Raw genomic sequence first — 18,590 nt, forward strand, 5'->3', positions numbered from 1 at the left:
TCCTAGAAAAAGTTGTATACCAACAGCTTACTGACTTTCTCCTGCATAACAATGTGTTTGATACCTTCCAATCAGGCTTTAGGCCCCACCACAGCACTGAGACAGCTCTGGTCAAGGTGACAAATGATATCCGCCTGAACACAGACGCAGGCAAAGTCTCAGTCTTAGTTTTGCTGGATCTGAGCGCTGCCTTTGACACTGTTGACCATGTGATCTTATTACAGAGGTTAGAAAACTGGGTGGGAATATCTGGTACTGCTTTAAACTGGTTCAAGTCTTATCTCGAGGGCAGGACTTTCTTTGTTGAAATTGGTAACTGTGTCTCAGACCAAATGGCCCTGACCTGTGGTGTTCCCCAGGGTTCAATCCTGGGACCCCTATTGTTTAATTTGTACATGCTCCCATTGGGTCAGCTAATACGCAGCTGTAATGTGTCCTACCACAGCTATGCTGATGACACTCAGATCTATGTGTCAGTGACGGCAGGCGAACATGGGCCTGTAGATTCACTCTGTCGCTGCGTTGAACAGATCAGTATGTGGATGCAGAACAATTTCCTCCAGCTGAACTCAGACAAAACTGAAACCATTGTCTGTGGCCCACAGAAACAAAGAGAAAGGGTTATCAGTCACCTTCAGACTCTCTCTCTAAATGTGAGTAACCAGGTTAGAAATCTAGGGGTGATATTGGACTCAGACCTGAACTTTAACAGCCACATCAAATCAATAACATCAGCGGCTTTTTACCATCTCAAAAACATTGCGAGGATTAAAGGAATAGTGTCTAAACCTGACTTAGAGAGACTGATCCACGCATTTGTCTCCAGCAGGTTAGATTACTGTAATGGCCTGCTCACTGGACTCTCAAAACGAGCTGTAAGACAGCTGCAGTACATCCAGAACACTGCTGCTCGGGTCCTGACCAGAACCAGGAAATACGACCATATAAGTCCAGTGCTCAGGTCTCTGCACTGGCTTCCTGTGGCTCAGAGAATAGACTTTAAAACAGCTCTGCTTGTTTACAAGTCCCTTCATGGTCTAGCACCAAAGTACATCTTGGACATGCTAGAACCATATGAACCAACTCGGTCTCTGAGAACCTCAGGGAGGGGTCTCCTGCTGGTGCCCAGAGTCAGGACTAAACACGGTGAGGCTTCATTCCAGTTTTATGCCCCCAAAATCTGGAACAGTCTGCCAGAAGATGTGAGACAGGCCTCAACTCTGACAATGTTCAAAGCCCGGCTGAAAACAGTTCTGTTCAGCATAGCATACAACAACTGAAAGGATTTTATCTGCACTCTCCTCTTCTAATTTAATTAATCATTTTTAATGTTTTATGATGTGATTTTATGCAATGATTTTATTTTGCCTATTGTGATTTTATTTTATGTTAGCTGTAAAGCACTTTTAATTGCCTTGTGTATGAATTGTGCTCTACAAATAAACTTGCCTTGCCTTGCCTTGCCTTGTTTTTAAAATTTGAATAGTTTACCGAGGAGCTCGGCTCAAACACGTCCTCACATGGCTCCGCACAGACCGGAAGTCCGTGGCTCCAGCTGTTTTAAAGGTATTTCTATCTTTAGCTCACTACTATTGTTTGGGTTTCATGGTTCTTTGATTGTTAAATTGTGTTTGATGTTCACTCTAACCTTGGAGCACTAAAGCCGCACGGTTGTGTGCGCATCGGAGGGAGAGAAAAGAGAGGGAGGGACGTGGCTTTCATTGTGGCACAGTGCCTTATATATGTGAATTAAAACTTCACACAATGGTTATGAATCCAGTAATGAACAAGAATTTGTGCCCCCCCGCACCTGTCATAATGCCCCCCTGTTTAATTTTGTCTGACGCCGACTCTGGGTTAGCACACTGCTAAGCTGAGAAGCTAAGGTAACCCTGACTCATCAGACAACAGTAGCCACAACTCGACTGCCATGATTGATAACATCACAACAACAGGACATTTTGGCAGATTAACAATAAGACGAATGCCCGACAGTTGTTACTGTTATGTGAAGCACCAAAAAGCTCTGTCCCGTTTTTAGCTCTGTTAAGTCGCGGAGTTCCCTCCACTGTTGGAAAGCCACACCAATGTTGACCCTAACTTCCCTCTATTATGGTCATAGACTTTCTTTTTCATTTCTCTTCTGTCCTTTTTCTTTTGGGCTGTTTTTCGGTCATTGCTACTGTTGGTATCCCACTGCTTTCTTACGCTAACTGCGCTCTTTACGCACCATACTACTCCCCCTCCCCCCTCTGTCTGAGCTGCGCATGAGTATGATCCTCCCCTGGGTGTGTGAGGGTGTACCCTGTTTTGGTGGCTCAGTCCGAGCCACAGCATTTACCTGTGGAAATTCAGAGCCAAGGCTGTGTATTGATACCGGACTTTTTTTTCAACATGCTGACAGTGACGATATCTTGTGGATGGAGAGGAGAAATACAGTGACTTTGAAAAATGGTGCAGATTAGATGATCCCTGACTACAACTTTAAGTCTTGTGTATTGACGAGAGCAATGCAACTGTATGTAAAACATTACCACAATGATGAAACCATCTCCACTTGTACAAAAATAAGAAATCATAAAAAATCTTAGTACAAATTTTAAGGTGTGATAAAAATCTGAAACTAAACTCAAACTAGGCTCCATTTGATGCACACCTATCTAGTGAAACCCTGTTCTGTGCAAATGACTACAGGAGCCAAATAATCAATCAGGCTGAACTGATATTGTCCAAAGGTTATAATGCTGTGTTATGGATGAGAGACTGTGGTTTTGTCTAACATTGTGTTTGGTTAAGTCAGGTTATTTTACAGTGTTTGTACCCATAGATGGACTTTTTTTATACTCTGAGATTTTGTCACAAAACAACATAAACACAAAACCATACAAAACAGTCAGATTTGACACATTATTTACACACAACCACATGATAAAAAAGTACTCGGGTTCCACCAACCATAATTAAATGTGAGAGATTATCATTTAAAAGATATATCCATTTAGTATCAGCTAAAAGCTACAATAGTAAAACCACCAATGTAAAGCCAAGATAAAAGCAATAATAAAATTTAATCAAGATGGAAGCCATGATAAGACCTAATAAATAACGCTAATAAATAAATAGGTATTAGCTCATATCACGACATCTTGTTGAACTCAGTGATAGCAGCAGGAAAAACAATGTTTCTGTTTCTCTTTGTTCTGCACCTTTGGTCTGTGAACCTTTATCTGGAGGACCTAACGACCAAGTATGACCAGAAACTTATAATACGGTAGACATCATATTAAATAAACTGACTCAGCTTTACTGTAGATCAAATACAATCAAAGACACAGAGTTTAAGCAGGCTATTAGTCTCCTGGTAAACAGCTTCACCTTACCCATTGGTCTGCAAACTCCACCATTTCCCTAATTATTTCAATTTATGTCAAACTCTTAGACTTTATACAGTAAGAATGGACATTTTGTAAAACTACAACAAAAATACATGCCTTGTGCAGAGTGTAGGAATGAATGCATAAAAAAGGCCTCCTTAAATGGGACCTAATGGTTATTCCTTGGCTTTTGCAGTCAGGCTCAAGCTGACATTTGAAAAACTTCAGCATTTTGCACTTTGTTGTTGGCTTCAAGACCAGGGGTTGCCAGTTCAGCAAAACCAACACCTTCTATGATGATATATTGCACTGTCATTAACATTATCAGTGTGCTGACCAACCTTTTTGGTCACAAAATTGTGTCTGGGGGACTCTCTTTTTAAAATCCCTGAAATGTCGAGACTTTAGAAGTAAATTTCTAAGAAGGTGCATTTCATTTTTTCACATTTTGCACAAGTTAAAATGTGTTTCCCAGTATAGAAATGCTGTATGTACATAATATTCAATGGCAACAGCTCCCATTTAGATTGAACAAATTCATACATACAAACTTCATACAGTTTATATATATTTAAGAAATGCCAGCAGGGTTTCTTCACTACAGAACATGACACTCAATGACTCCTTTTGTTCTGTGCTAACCTTCAGTCCACTTGTAGAGGATTTGTGTACATGTAAACAGAAGGCTGCTTTGCATGTACACTTATAAAGAAAGAAGAAAGGATAGTCTGAATGATTTCTTCTGAGAGACAATGAGGTTTTTTTTTTAATGAGAAAGTTTTGAATGGTAAATAAGTTGACATCCTCTTACAGTCAAATCTACAAAGATGATTTACATGCCTCACCGATTAAACAATGCAGTAGAAACATCTTAGATCGATCCCCACCAGTCTTTGTAGCTTCTGATGTCAGCGGCATGTTGAGGCTTGTGGCTGACAAAGAGATTTACTGTGAGTATGATTATCAGATACTTTGGAAGCTACCAGAAAATTGAATCAAAGAAAAGTTATACTATAATACCTGATGTACTATAATGTTGTGATTTTGTATTGTTCCAGTCCTGTATATAGCGATGTAAGATACTCATCTGTGTTTTAGAAGCACTGGTATGACTGCCTCTTAAAAGTTTAGAGGTTTTAATTGTTTGTGTATTTGTTTTTTTTAAGTTTCTGTAGTGTGGACCATGAGTCTGGAATAAAGTTTATCTATCTATCTATCTATCTATCTATCTATCTATCTATCTATCTATCTATCTATCTATCTATCTATCTATCTATCTATCTATCTATACTGAATGCATAAAAAATGTAGAATTATTTATTGAGAACTTAAGACTACATATCCAACAATTTTTCTTGAAGCACTCTTCATAAAGGTGTTAAGCTTCATTTTACTCGTGATTTTATGAAAAACACAGGTCATTGCACATGGTGCTGAGCCATGTAAAAAAAAAATAAATAAATAAATAAATAAAATAAAACAGAGGCAGCCAAACTTCAGATGAAATAAAGTTTTTTTTCCGACAAGAATAATATGTCTGTCTTATTCAAAAGCTCCACCAAGAGTTAGATGTTGCTTAACTTATGTGGTCTCTGCTCTTTTTGTTGAGTTGAAAACCTAAGACTACAAATGTTTTCTCATATGTTCTATTATTCTCAATATGTGAGTCAATATTATATTTCAGATTTAGAAAAACGTTTTACATAGTTGTCCTAGTTCCCTAAATTCTTTCCCTTAAGTTTTTGTAAGAATTTGGGCAAATGACATGTAACTTATCTGATGAAGTCATCCTTTTGTTTCAAAGTAGTTTTCTTTCCGTTATGGACCTTACTGAGCGTCTCAGGTAAGAGCTTTTTTTGATTTGTTGAAATTTATGCTTACAGATAAATTCTTTGTTTTACAGTTTGCATTTTTAGAGTACAAGTGAGCATTTTAAAATTAAGTTGAAATGTGAAAAGAATATATTAGTTTGATATTCATCTTTGGTTGTTGCAGGAGGATGAGGAGGGGTTTTGTAACATAAAGCAATCAGTTTTGGGGTCTCATGTTTTAGTAGTATTTAAGCCAAACCTGTGAGTGGTGAGGACTTATTCATGATTTTTACATGTTTTGGTAGAAGACGAGCGCGCACTTTATTCACCCTGTTTCTTAGGGGTTTCTATAAAATATAAATGTTAGGATAGAGTGATTCAAGCTCTAAATGAGCATGTCAAACTTTGAGGCTTGGTCCAATTCGTGCGGTATATGTTCAGTTTTGACCTGATTGTCACTTGTGCCTTATCTATTGATCTATTGAGGTTCGCCAATCAGATTGGCTGGTCATGGATCTACCCAGTGTTCTGGGAGAGTTGAGCTCTTCCATGAATCAACTTGGGGAACAGTCTGTGATGACGACTGGGACATAGATGATGCAGACACAGTGTGCAGACAGTTGGACTGTGGTACTGCAGTGAGTGCTCCAGATTCAGCTCACTTTGGTGAAGGAACCGGACCAATCTGGCTTGATGATGTTGCCTGTTCAGGAAATGAAATTTCTCTAAGTGAGTGTGAACACATTGGATTTGACCAAAGCGACTGTGATCACTCAGAAGATGCAGGTGTGGTCTGTTCAGGTAAGAAACAGCAAAGCTCTACACTTTTTGCCATATGTAGATCAATACCTGGTATCAAGGGTATCAAGGGTTCAAACCCTTAGCTCACTACATCAAATGCAATCAGAAAAAAACAAAACAAATAACCAACACAAAAAAAAACATTTAACTTGCAGCAGTTACCTTGTTGACATGTATGTTTTAATCTAACAAGGTTTGACAGTCAGACTGGCTGGCCATGGATCTACCCAGTGTTCTGGGAGAGTTGAGGTTCTCAATGGATCAACCTGGGGAACAGTCTGTGATACCAGCTGGGACTTAGAAGATGCCACAGTGGTTTGCAGACAGTTGAGCTGTGGCTCAGCACTAAGTACACCAGGTTCAACCAAGTTTGGAGAAGGAACAGGACCAATATGGCTCCATGATGTTGCCTGTTCAGGAGGTGAAAGCTCTGTCATGGACTGTCATCATGGCGAAACTGGCCAACATGACTGTGGACATGATAAGGATGCTGGTGTGGTCTGCTCAGGTGAGAAAACTGTTGAATTGAATTGTTGTGAGTAGGCTTTTGATTGTTGTGACAATTTTGAGAACCATGAGAAACCAGCAGGTATGTCACAGTTGTTCTGTTAGCCCTTTATACTGTGGCTTTATCGAGCAATGTCTGTCCTGTGTTCTGTTGTAGGTTTGGAAATCAGATTAGTTTTGCCTGGGCAAACAGCACCTTGCTCTGGGAGAGTAGAAATTTATTACCAACACAAATGGGGAACAGTCTGTGATGATGACTGGGACATGGATGATGCAGACACAGTGTGCAGACAGTTGGACTGTGGTACTGCAGTGAGTGCCCCAGATTCAGCTCACTTTGGTGAAGGAACCGGACCAATCTGGCTTGATGATGTTGCCTGTTCAGGAAATGAAATTTCTTTAAGTGAGTGTGAACACAGTGGATTTGACCAAATCGACTGTGATCACTCAGAAGATGCAGGTGTGGTCTGTTCAGGTAAGAAACAGCAAAGCTCTACACTTTTTGCCATATGAAGATCAATACCTGGTATCAAGGGTTCAAACCCTTAGCTCACTACATCAAATGCAATCAGAAAAAAACAAAACAAAACAAAACAAAAAAAAAAACAGCAACAAACATTTACTTGCAGCAGATACCTTATTGAAATGTAAGTTTTAATCTTACAAGGTGTAACAGTCAGACTGGCTGGTCATGGATCTACCCAGTGTTCTGGGAGAGTTGAGGTTCTTCATAGATCAACCTGGGGAACAGTCTGTGACACCAGCTGGGACTTAGAAGATGCCACAGTGGTTTGCAAACAGTTGAGCTGTGGCTCAGCACTAAGTACACCAGGTTCAACCAAGTTTGGAGAAGGAACAGGACCAATATGGCTCCATGATGTTGCCTGTTCAGGAGGTGAAAGCTCTTTCATGGACTGTCAACATGGAGAAACTGGCCAACATGACTGTGGGCATGATAAGGATGCTGGTGTGGTCTGCTCAGGTGAGAAAACTGTTGAACTGATTTTTTGTGAGATTGTAGTGACAATTTTGAGAACCATCAGAAACCAGCAGATATGTCACAGTTGTTCTGTTAGCCCTTTATACTGTGGCTTTATCAAGCAATGTTTGTCCTGTGTTCTGTTGTAGGTTTGGAAATCAGATTAGTTTTGCCTGGGCAAACAGCACCTTGCTCTGGGAGAGTAGAAATTTATTACCAACACAAATGGGGAACAGTCTGTGATGATGACTGGGACATGGATGATGCAGACACAGTGTGCAGACAGTTGGACTGTGGTACTGCAGTGAGTGCCCCAGATTCAGCTCACTTTGGTGAAGGAACCGGACCAATCTGGCTTGGTGATGTTGCCTGTTCAGGAAATGAAATTTCTTTAAGTGAGTGTGAACACAGTGGATTTGACCAAAGCGACTGTACTCATGATGAAGATGCAGGTGTGGTCTGTTCAGGTAGGAAACAGCGAATTTAAACACCTCTGTTCATATGCAGATCTTTCCTGCATCTATCAAGTAACATCGTTCAAACCTTTAGCTAGTTACTACAATTAATGCAAAAAAAAGGGGAAATTCAATATGACTTGCAGCAGTTACATACTGTCATGTGTGTCTTTATTCAATGAGGTGTGACAGTCAGACTGGCTGGTCATGGATCTACCCAGTGTTCTGGGAGAGTTGAGGTTCTTCATAGATCAACCTGGGGAACAGTCTGTGATACCAGCTGGGACTTACAAGATGCCACAGTGGTTTGCAAACAGTTGAGCTGTGGCTCAGCACTAAGTACACCTGGGTCAACTGAGTTTGGAGAAGGAACAGGACCAATATGGCTCCATGATGTTGCCTGTTCAGGAGGTGAAAGCTCTGTCATGGACTGTCAACATGGAGAAACTGGCCAACATGACTGTAGACATGATAAGGACGCTGGTGTGGTCTGCTCAGGTAAGAAAACGGTTAAATTTAATTGTTCTGAGGAGACTTTTGAAAATAATTACATCTTTATAATCAGAAGGTATGTCACAGTGCTTATTTCTATTATCTTTACAGGCTGTGGTTTTATCAAGCAATGTTTGATGTGTTCTGTTGTAGGTTTGGAAATCAGATTAGTTTTGCCTGGGCAAACAGCACCTTGCTCTGGGAGAGTAGAAATTTATTACCAACACAAATGGGGAACAGTCTGTGATGACGACTGGGACATGGATGATGCAGACACAGTGTGCAGACAGTTGGACTGTGGTACTGCAGTGAGTGCCCCAGATTCAGCTCACTTTGGTGAAGGAACTGGACCGATCTGGCTTGATGATGTTGCCTGTACAGGAAGTGAAAGTTCTTTGAGTGAGTGTAAACACAGTGGATTTAACGAAAGCAACTGTGATCACGATGAAGATGCAGGTGTGGTCTGTTCAGGTGAGATATAACAAAGCCTATCACTCTTGCCACGTGCAGATTTTTAAAAGTAGCCTCCCAAAATCAGAGTTAACTAGACCACTCCCTTTCACTCCTATTTTCCAGGAATGGCTCCTTCCTACAGTGCAGTGGTTATGGGGAGGAGCATAGAAGTGGTGGAGAGGAGGCTGTGCTGGTCTGATGCTCTGTTCTACTGCAGAGACTTCTACTGGGACCTGCTCAGCATACGCAGTGAGGAGGAGCAGAGGGAGGTGGAGGAGGTGCTGAGGAGCGTCTCCTTCCCTCTCACCAACCATGTTTGGTTGGGCCTGCGCAGGTAACGAGTCCATTTCACATAGGATGGATGCTTCCCTTCTAGTTTGTTGCTACTCTTTGGAAAATTCTTTGAAAAGCCACAAATGTTTTTGTTTTAAAACAAATATTTAAACAGACTAATTACAATATCTGGGACATTTTACAGATCATTTATTAGCTAAGAAAGTGATTAATGGTAAAGGATCCCCAACCAAGAAATTACTTTATAAAGAAACAGAAATTTAAAAAGAACTTTATTTGGTAACTTAAAATCCCCTTTAATAGGCATGGGAACAAATTTGAAACAACCTGAACTATGAGCTATAACCATCAACATGACTCAAAATATTTGTCTTTACATATACTGTTATTTAGGAACTCTGAAAGACATATTTCTTGTTTTCCGATTTTAATCAACTAGATAAATAAATGGTTCGCTGCAATTTTCTGTGTTGGGCCAGTTTCTGCAGGCTTGGCACAAACTATACAGGGTGACAGGTCTCCGTCCACTACAGCCTACTTTGCAGCAAACAGGGGAATGTAAAGAATCTTTCTTTTTGGCAGGACCCTGCTATAGCACAGACTATAGAAAGGTGGCATCCTGAAACTAAACTTTTTTTCAAATGCCACACATAGATCGTAATAAAGTGGTATGATCATGCTATTTTCTACAAGTATTACACTTTGTATGTACTAATAGTCTCATTCTTTTATTATTATTATTATTATTATTATTATTATTATTATTATTATTATTATTATTATATAATTTAATTTAACCAGATAAGAACTCGATAAGATCAGGATCTCTTTCAGATGGGTGACCTTGCCAAGAGGTCAGCAGCACATATCATAGAAACACATAGATCGTAATAAAGTGGTATGATCATGCTATTTTCTACAAGTATTACACTTTGTATGTACTAATAGTCTCATTCTTTTATTATTATTATTATTATTATTATTATTATTATTATTATTATTATTATTATTATTATATAATTTAATTTAACCAGATAAGAACTCGATAGGATCAGGATCTCTTTCAGATGGGTGACCTGGCCAAGAGGTCAGCAGCACATATCATAGAAACAGTTACAAGGAAGCGTCGGTCTACAGTATAACATAGTGTATTCATTAGAAGACAAAAAAAGTGCCATAGCGGTAGCACAACAATAAATCGTTATAGAACGAAAATTTAGTTTGTTTCATCTGTCTTCTTTTGCACGGAAAAAAATGGCTAGTGGAAATTCCAATTGGCAGGTATCTTCCAAAACTTACCTATCACATTGGCTGGTGATCAGAAAAGTTTATGTATAGAAAAGTATAAATAAAGAAGCATAAGATAAAAGATCATGTCTGACTTTTCATACTTTGTCCTCGGCATTAACTGAAGGTACCTGATGGGTGACACCTGGTTTTGGATGTCTGGTGCTACAGAGAACTTCACCTACTCTGAGACAAAATCCAACTGGAAGGAAACCAGTCCATGTGGTGCCATAGACACCGGTAACAGCTTCCACTGGGGGGATTTTCCCTGTGAGGAGCACTTTAATTTCATCTGTTTGAAAGGTAAAGACTGTGTCTCTTTATCTTCCTTTTAATCATTGCATTAAAGGTTTTCAGCAGCATTACTATAAATTCACTTACACTGGCTGCTCCTTCTTCTTTAATTACTCCCTCAGAATTTAAAACGTATGTGCTTACTATTGTGTACTTATTACTGTAATGACTTTTAAGCATTCAACACTTTACCTCACTGTTCATTACTCTGACCGTTCACCTCTCATACCTCTTCCCTTGACTCTTCACAGACCATCAGAGTGACCACAACAGAGTGGAGTTCTTCAGCAGCACCAGGCCATGAGCACAGCATAGAGACAGTCATTTAGGCTTTTTTTGTCCAGTCTTTATGGTTGAGTTGTTTTTCTTGACTTTAACATCTGAAACTAGTGTATACATTTTTCAGAATAATTTTCTTGAGATTTTCAAGGCCATGACTGTCAGTAAACGTCCAAAAGAAAATTAGAGCTTTCTTTCCAAAATGTTAGAAAATAATTTCAAATGAATGGAGATAAATTACAATGTAATAAATGAAAGTGTATTTTTGTCTGTTATGTATTAGCAAAATAAAACCTTAATAAAATGACATTACAATAATTTTTTTTTTTAATAATTAGGCAAATAAATCAATAAATAAATAAATAAATAAATAAATAAAATTAAATAAATAAGATAAAACATTTATGTAAGCATGCAAATAATCTAATAGACAAATTTTATGACCTGAAACTTGGCATCAAAAAAAGAAAAAAAAAAAGAAAAAAAATGTGTCTATTTTATTGTTGTTTTATATGTCAACATAAGTAATACTCATTTGTTTCTTTTGTCTCTTTGTCCTCTTTTTTTGTGATGGAAGGTCTTTTTTATAAGAGCTTGGCTTCGAGTGGACTTTGAAAACTTGAAAACTTAACATCTCAATCCTCTGCTGCTCACCCTGTTTATAATTATTCCTCTTTACAACACAACGCTAAATGTGTTTTGACCGTAGACTGTTTTGACATCTGATATTTCAGTTTTTCTTTTTTTCACGAACATTTAATTCGTTTGTGCTATCTACATTGTTTTAAAGTAAGGATCAGCGATTGTAAAATATTGGCCAAAAATTACAACTTATAAGGACTGTTTTGAGAACCAAAGGTAAATTTAACATAGTGTCTGAAACTAATCAACTTCTTACAGCACCAAATGTGAATATAGGTTTTTTTTTGTTTCTGAAGGAGGAATAAGGTAGGTTGTGTCTCTCATTATTACACCATAAGTCTCCTACAGATTTCAGTCTTCAAAGAGCATTTGAAGAATGTGATACTGAAAAGCTTGGCATTCAAACAAAGAAGATCTTTTGTTGCTCTTGTGTTTATCATCTAAAGCACTGGGGGAAAAAAATAGTATCTCAGAGCCTCTACCAATCAGAAAAAAAGTTCCCCAAAAAGTACATCACCAGGGTTGCCAGATCTGACCATCAGTTTCCAGCCCAACACAAAGTAAAACTCACCCACCTCAATAAAACTCATGTGAAAACCATAAAGCTTTTTAGCAGAATTGTTGACCTAAACTGCAGCCAGCCACCAGGGGGAGTGGTTTTTGTGGTGACCTCATGTCAAACTGAGTAAAATGACTTTTTTTTTTTTTTACAGTCTATGGTCATGACGTGAAAAAGCCCAGAGCACCCCTTCACTCATGCTCTGACTGTTGGTGCCGCGCTCATGGACAGAAAATGCCAAAGCGTCAAAGCACTTTAACACTGAAACAACAAAGGGTACCCCCTCTTTTAGTCCTGGTGGTGACGGGTAAGAACCACTGTCTACCAACAGCAAAGCTGGCAGCTATGTGTCAGTTGCAAATAAAAGTTCTGGAGACTTGGAAAACCAGTTGAATGGATAAAAACAGAGCTTACTGGTGATCTTCACTTCAGACAGAAAAGGAACGCAACAAAGCTTCTTTGCCGTCTTTGAGCATCTTTGGGTGTTTTTGCAATACCTCCAAGAGGCTGATTAGGGAGTCCTTTTGTAGGGTTTTCAGAATATGGTCACCCAAGCTAACCATCACTAACCTTAAAGGCACTATGTAAAAAATTACTGAATTGAACTCATGAGCAACATACAGTTTAGAAACAAAAAAAAACAAAACAAAAAAAAAAAAAAAAAAAGGCAATTTTGTCAACTGGAGAAGAAAATAAACCTAGGAGGTTAAATATTCTTAAAAATCAGATCTAATCATTTTACATTAACAAAACATATCCTAACACATTTAACTGAAAAAAAAAACACACACAAAGATATCCTTACCTACTGATATACCCCAGTGAATCCAGTAGCTGTTGTGACCTCCAAAATGAGGTTTAATGAGGTCTGAGGAGTTAGAGGGATTTGTCCTTGCTTTTTCAAGCTCTCTGACACTATCACTCGTTTAGTAAATCCCAGACAAGACCAAGCCAGCAGACCCATGGACCAGCATCTTTCTTTGTGTGGTTGATAATGTAGCCTGCTGTATGTATGTGAGGGTCTCGAGTATGGTCATTTTATGCTAGTCTTACTCTTCACCTCATTTGGCTAACATTTCAATACTATACCTTTAAAGGACTGTGCAAGGGTCCCATTTACTTAATGATGTTGCAGCTGGTATACATTTACTCCTGACCGGTGTAGCAGAGGGAGGAGAGCTTGGGAATAAAGCAGGAATGTGTAGTGGGTGCTAGGCAGCTGGTGGCTGAGCCCTGCTGGGTCGCAGGGAGCAAGGCCAGGCCAGCCACATGAGCCTCAGCTGATTCACACTACCAACACCATGCACACACAAGCCCAACCTGCTCGTCTGCACATACCCAGAGGAGTATGTATGTGTGGAAAAGACGTTCCTGGATGTTAATGGTAAGAAAGCACAGTGCCAAAAAGTACAGCTAAATTAGCTTGATGCTAATTAGAATAGACATGTTATTAATAATAGTTGAGCCTTATAGCTTTTTTCGCCCACCCAGGAAGCTACGCGCTCTTCCGCTGAATTAGCGATAATTAGGGAGGGTCAAAGAGTCTTTTCCCAAAAGTTACCATTGACCACAAGCAAATGAAGTCAGCTCTCCACTCACAACTAATAAGGCAACTGCTTTATCAAAGTCTGAGCAGAAATCCGTCCAGAAGTGCAACAGATTATTTTCTCTTACCGTAAAGACTCAACACTAATTAGTATCAAAAGAGCAGCTGCAGAACAGCAACAGCAGCCCAAGCATCCAGGTATCAGACTTATCAGTCTGCCTGGTACTGAAGCCTCTAAGGGTCACAGATCATTTACCCCTGGTACCTCTCCTCCTGTTTGCTCTCCAAACAAGGAAGCTTATCAGCTGCTGAAGGGAATGCTGGAATATTTCAGGAAGAATGCGCCACACCTTCACTTCCTCCTCATCACTTCTGGTTACAAACAGGAGTTACGTCATTTCTGACCTGGATATAGACAGGTGTAAATGAATACCTCCAGGAGCTGAGCACTTGTATCGTTCTTGTAAATTGCATGTCTTTAGTGGCCTCTTTAGGACCAGGCCGACCTGCAGTGGCCCTCACAGATGTGTGGCAGGGTAGAGTTCATGATTTAGAGCTTGTGCAAGGTGTTTTTCTTTTTTTACATGTTTACCTCTAGGATAGGCAGGCCATGTGTTGAGTTGTTCTCTCACATGCTCCAATCGGGAAACATTTCTTTTCTGCTTGTCTTCCAAGTTTTTCCAAGGAAGGTCATAAAAGCACAGGACTTCCTGTGGTCATTTAATGACACGGCATGCACTGTCATTAAGTTGCATAAACAGCCATTGCAAAGCCAACTAAAGACAATATTTCTATCTCATCATTAGAATTCATTAAGTCATGATATAAAGCTTTGGAAAAACATGAAGAACAATGAAAACATTCTACATTTGTGAGTCTTTGCCGTCAAGGGAGGGAGATGATGATGTATACTGGAGCCTGGGATTATCAACAACATAAAAAGACACCTGAGGCTTCATATTTCACACATCTGTTACATGAGAAATCTGACAAATAGGATACAAGCATTTTACCTCCTGGTCCTGAATGTATAGATTTGCCTCTGTCATCTGTTCTGTGACGCCCTCAACTGGCTACTTGCAGGAACTTTCTGCTCTGTAAACCACAAACTCCTGCAGTCCTTAGCCTCCCTGCTGAAACAGAAATAAACATGTAAATCATTTTTTTCTGCAACAAAAACAAACCAAACAACTTTTTTTTTTTCTTTTTTTTTTCAATTTTGCATGAGAACAGAGAGTACACCAGGAAGCATTTTTAACAAGAGCATGAAATTAGAGCAGAACATGTGAGTCACAAATTACAAATTAACTGGGATTAAAGCAGCTGAAAGATATTTCCCCCATTAAAGCATAAAGGTCAACATGTTGATATTGTTTACAGATGTTCTGCAATGCATTGGGAGATATTTACTGTTACAACATGTATAAAGTTGATTGAAATGATGTTATAGTACTCTGCACAATAAACAAGACCAGAAAACACCATTCCTGAGCTATATGAGCTGGTATATGAAGTGTGATCATGCACATGAGTGTAACTGAATAAGAGGAAACAATTTTACACAGCAGAGTGGAAGCTGAGACACCTGGGCTGTGTTCACACCAGTATGTATTAGGTTATTAATAGTTGCTATGATACCCACATCCTCTCTCCCCACTCCTTTGTCTGAGCCTCCTGTGATTTAGAGCGCTATATAAGCCCTACTGGGCCAGCCTTCTGTCCTTTTCTGGTTGCTGTTATTGTTGCAGAGCACAGGCCACGGTGTTTGGCTGCTCCAGCTGAGAGGAGAGCACCTACTGGGCTTTTCCCAGGATGATGAGAGCCGCGCTGCTCAGTCCAGTCAGCAGGCAGTGGACGAGGGCCCCCGAGCTGCTCCAACCTCCACTCTCCCCCCTTCCCCGAGGCCTCCTGAGCCTCTCCCCTCTCTCCCTCCCACCTCCTCCCTTTAAGTTCCCTCAAGTCATGATGTGGCCCGTAAATTAGTACTGGGAGAAAAATAGGTTCTGTAAGATGAAACTGGGTTTCTGTGTGTATCAGCACACGACTCAGGGGAGACAAGAGAGAAGAAGCAGGCAGTAAATCCACTGGAGTCCACTGATAGCGCCTGTTTGCACAGCCACTGCCGCTTCCTTTGATCAAATGGCTGGGGGAGCGGGGGGTCGTGTGGCGCTGCCGAAGGTCAGCTATATATTACACTCCTAAAAGTGATTACTGAAATTCTTAAGTGAAACCATTCTGCTGCCAGGGTGTGCTCTAATCCCCTGCAGCGTTGTCTGGGCCAAGGCTTGGGCTGGGGCCTCTCTGTGGATCTGCGCGCCCAGCACTCCTTTTCCCCTTCCCCACTTGTGTTTTCTATCATCAGAGCAGGCCTAAAAAGAGCCCCTACATGGAAACATGGCCTATCCAGTTGCAGTATCAACCGCTGGGGCTCGGAGGAAAGAGAGGGAGAGTAAGTGGAAGGGAGAAAGGAAAGGTAGTGTCAGGAAACAGAAATATGCACACACTTCAAAGGCCGGGGCAGCAAATTAAGGGTTAGGCATTGGACACGACAGTAAGTGGCCTTTACATCAGCAACAGGGTAAACAATGTCTGGATTGTGTTTCGCTTCTTTCCTCTGTGTTGTTGCACACAGACCCCCCGGCTCTCCATCTGCACGCTGGCTGTGCTGTAGGTAGAGCACTTCAACAGCTCACTGAAGTTTTTTTTTTCTTCCCCCATTTATTTTGGCATCCAGCAAATCATTTTCATCAATTGACTGTGATGAATTTGTTTTGTGTCTTTGCCACTGATGTGTGTAAATGAATGGAAAAACTGACACAGTGGTGCGGAATGAATGGTTTTAAGAGGATGTATAATTTAATAAAGCCTGTGTAAAAATTCCACAATTTATGACTGGTAGCTAATCCCTGCCACAATGTTACACCATATCAAATCAATTACAAGCACTTATAAAACACAAGTGCTGCGTTTAAGTGTGATACAAACAAGCTACAGGAGGGAACGCTGGCTGTGTGTGTGCGTGGCTTTGTCTGCACCAGTTGCAACTAAGCCAGCCAACATGATCTAAACAAGAATTATGTGAAGTCATGCTCTATGAAACTTTATACACATTTGCTGATCATTACCTAAGATTGCTTTGTGTTAACTTTGGCAGCATGGCTCTTGGCCCTCGCACTGAAAAAAGGGATGATGTATTTCCTTTTATTTATTATTTGCAGTGAGCTACTGAGAAGGGAAAGGGAGAGGAAAAAAAGTGAGTGTGAGTGGTATGCCTGTGACTGGTGCATTGATGCCAGGAATAACAGAGCGAAGCTTGCTCCTCAGCCTCATTAGGGTTCAGAAAACAGTTCCCAGGAGACACAACAGAGTGTAACTACATTTAAAAGTCTTTACACTGCAGGATGCTACACGCCAACTTCTCCCTGTTTCTGCTTCCTCCCTCCCTTTTCTTTAAAATGAGAATGTAAACGCCATCAAGTGCTGCAAGTGTGGAGGCTTCAAAAGAGTTGCAACCCCATGTTGCACGTCTCATAAATTCTAGTGAGGGAATTCAAAGAGAAATTTATCGAGCATGGCATTCACACATGTTGACAGTAAAGTGGGCCAACTGCACACCGGGTCTTGAGAATTTGTAGGAGCACATGGCCCCTTTTTCTTGCTTTGAAACACCCTCTTTGACCCTTTGTCAGCTTATGCAATGTCTCTGCCCTTTCCATCAAGAAAAAGAAAAAGATTGGAGAATTTATCTGAGACACACAAGCCCATGGCTGTGTCCTATAAATTAGAAATGTCAGACATGCTGTTGTAAACATTGAGAGATTTATCCACAATGTTGCATGACCAGGGCATGAGATATAATATTTCACAGACGGTTCTTGAACTACTACCCCTGAAGCAGGTGCACTCCTATCCCAAAAAAGGCAATGTGCTATAAAATCATCATTTCCCAACATTTGTTTATAATATGAACGAGTCCCTGCCATCTGTTTCCACCCTGTGCTGCCTTTTCTTCATGTTTGTACAGTAAGGGAGGTGTTTATGGTCTTTGGATGCTGCCAATTTCACTAGAGAGAGCTCTGCAGAGCACCTATGGGACTCAGTGTACATACAGAACCACACTTTTGGCTCAGCTGCCTATTGACACAGCTGCTATCATGCTGCAATGATCTGATTCCAGGGGTGGTGAACATATCTGCACACACTTACCTAGGCGCGCACAAAAAAGCACACAGGGACGTACATAACATGTTTGTCTTTTCCCTTTAAATGTCATTAAGCGCTGCTCAGACACAGCTTGATATTGACTTTGGTGGAGTGAACGCACCCTTGCCCTTTGTTGTTGCTTGACTTATGGTGGTTCACTCAGAGGCTGCCTCTCAGGGTGCTACAAAGTGTGCACTTCCTCACTATCAGCTGCTGCTCTTCAGCTTACTTTAATCTTACCCTGTCCCTGTCCGAAATGTACAACATTAAGCCAACTGAAAGTTAAAGGGAATTTTTCCGATAATGTTTTTTCTTTTTTCAGGGATAGCTCCACTTTTCTCTTTTTCCTTCTTGTCATCTGGTTACTGTTCAGCTGCTCTGTGGAGCTGTGCAGGTCCTGAGTGATGGGGAAAAGCTGAGAACAGAGAGTGAGAAAGTAAATAAAATCATGAATGATAATAAATTGCATCACTTGTAATACTATCCAGTGCTGGTCTGCTGTGCGCTGCAGACCCCTTTACATGCAGGGGCCCGGGGAGATCTGCCGATAACATGGGGATTGATGTAGGCCATTAAAGGAGCGTGTGTTGCCGGGCTGGAGGGGTGCATTACAT

General features: G+C 40.4%; 1 protein-coding gene across 1 annotated transcript; it reads left to right on the forward strand.

Annotated features, from left to right (window-relative positions):
- Positions 1-5,194: 5,194 nt before the first annotated feature.
- LOC141800563 (scavenger receptor cysteine-rich domain-containing protein DMBT1-like) lies at positions 5,195-11,051 on the forward strand. Its single transcript, XM_074683170.1, is given in 11 exon segments — positions 5,195-5,217; positions 5,685-6,046; positions 6,093-6,575; positions 6,624-6,983; positions 7,188-7,475; positions 7,622-7,939; positions 8,111-8,425; positions 8,573-8,890; positions 8,996-9,206; positions 10,581-10,693; positions 10,999-11,051. Coding segments are annotated over 11 exon segments (2,844 nt in total).
- Positions 11,052-18,590: the final 7,539 nt, after the last annotated feature.

Source organism: Halichoeres trimaculatus, unplaced genomic scaffold, assembly GCF_033239565.1.
Source record: "Halichoeres trimaculatus isolate MK-OKI-2021-1 unplaced genomic scaffold, fHalTri1.1 fHalTri1_scaffold_12, whole genome shotgun sequence".
In the NCBI taxonomy this organism is placed as follows: Eukaryota; Metazoa; Chordata; class Actinopteri; order Labriformes; family Labridae; genus Halichoeres; species Halichoeres trimaculatus.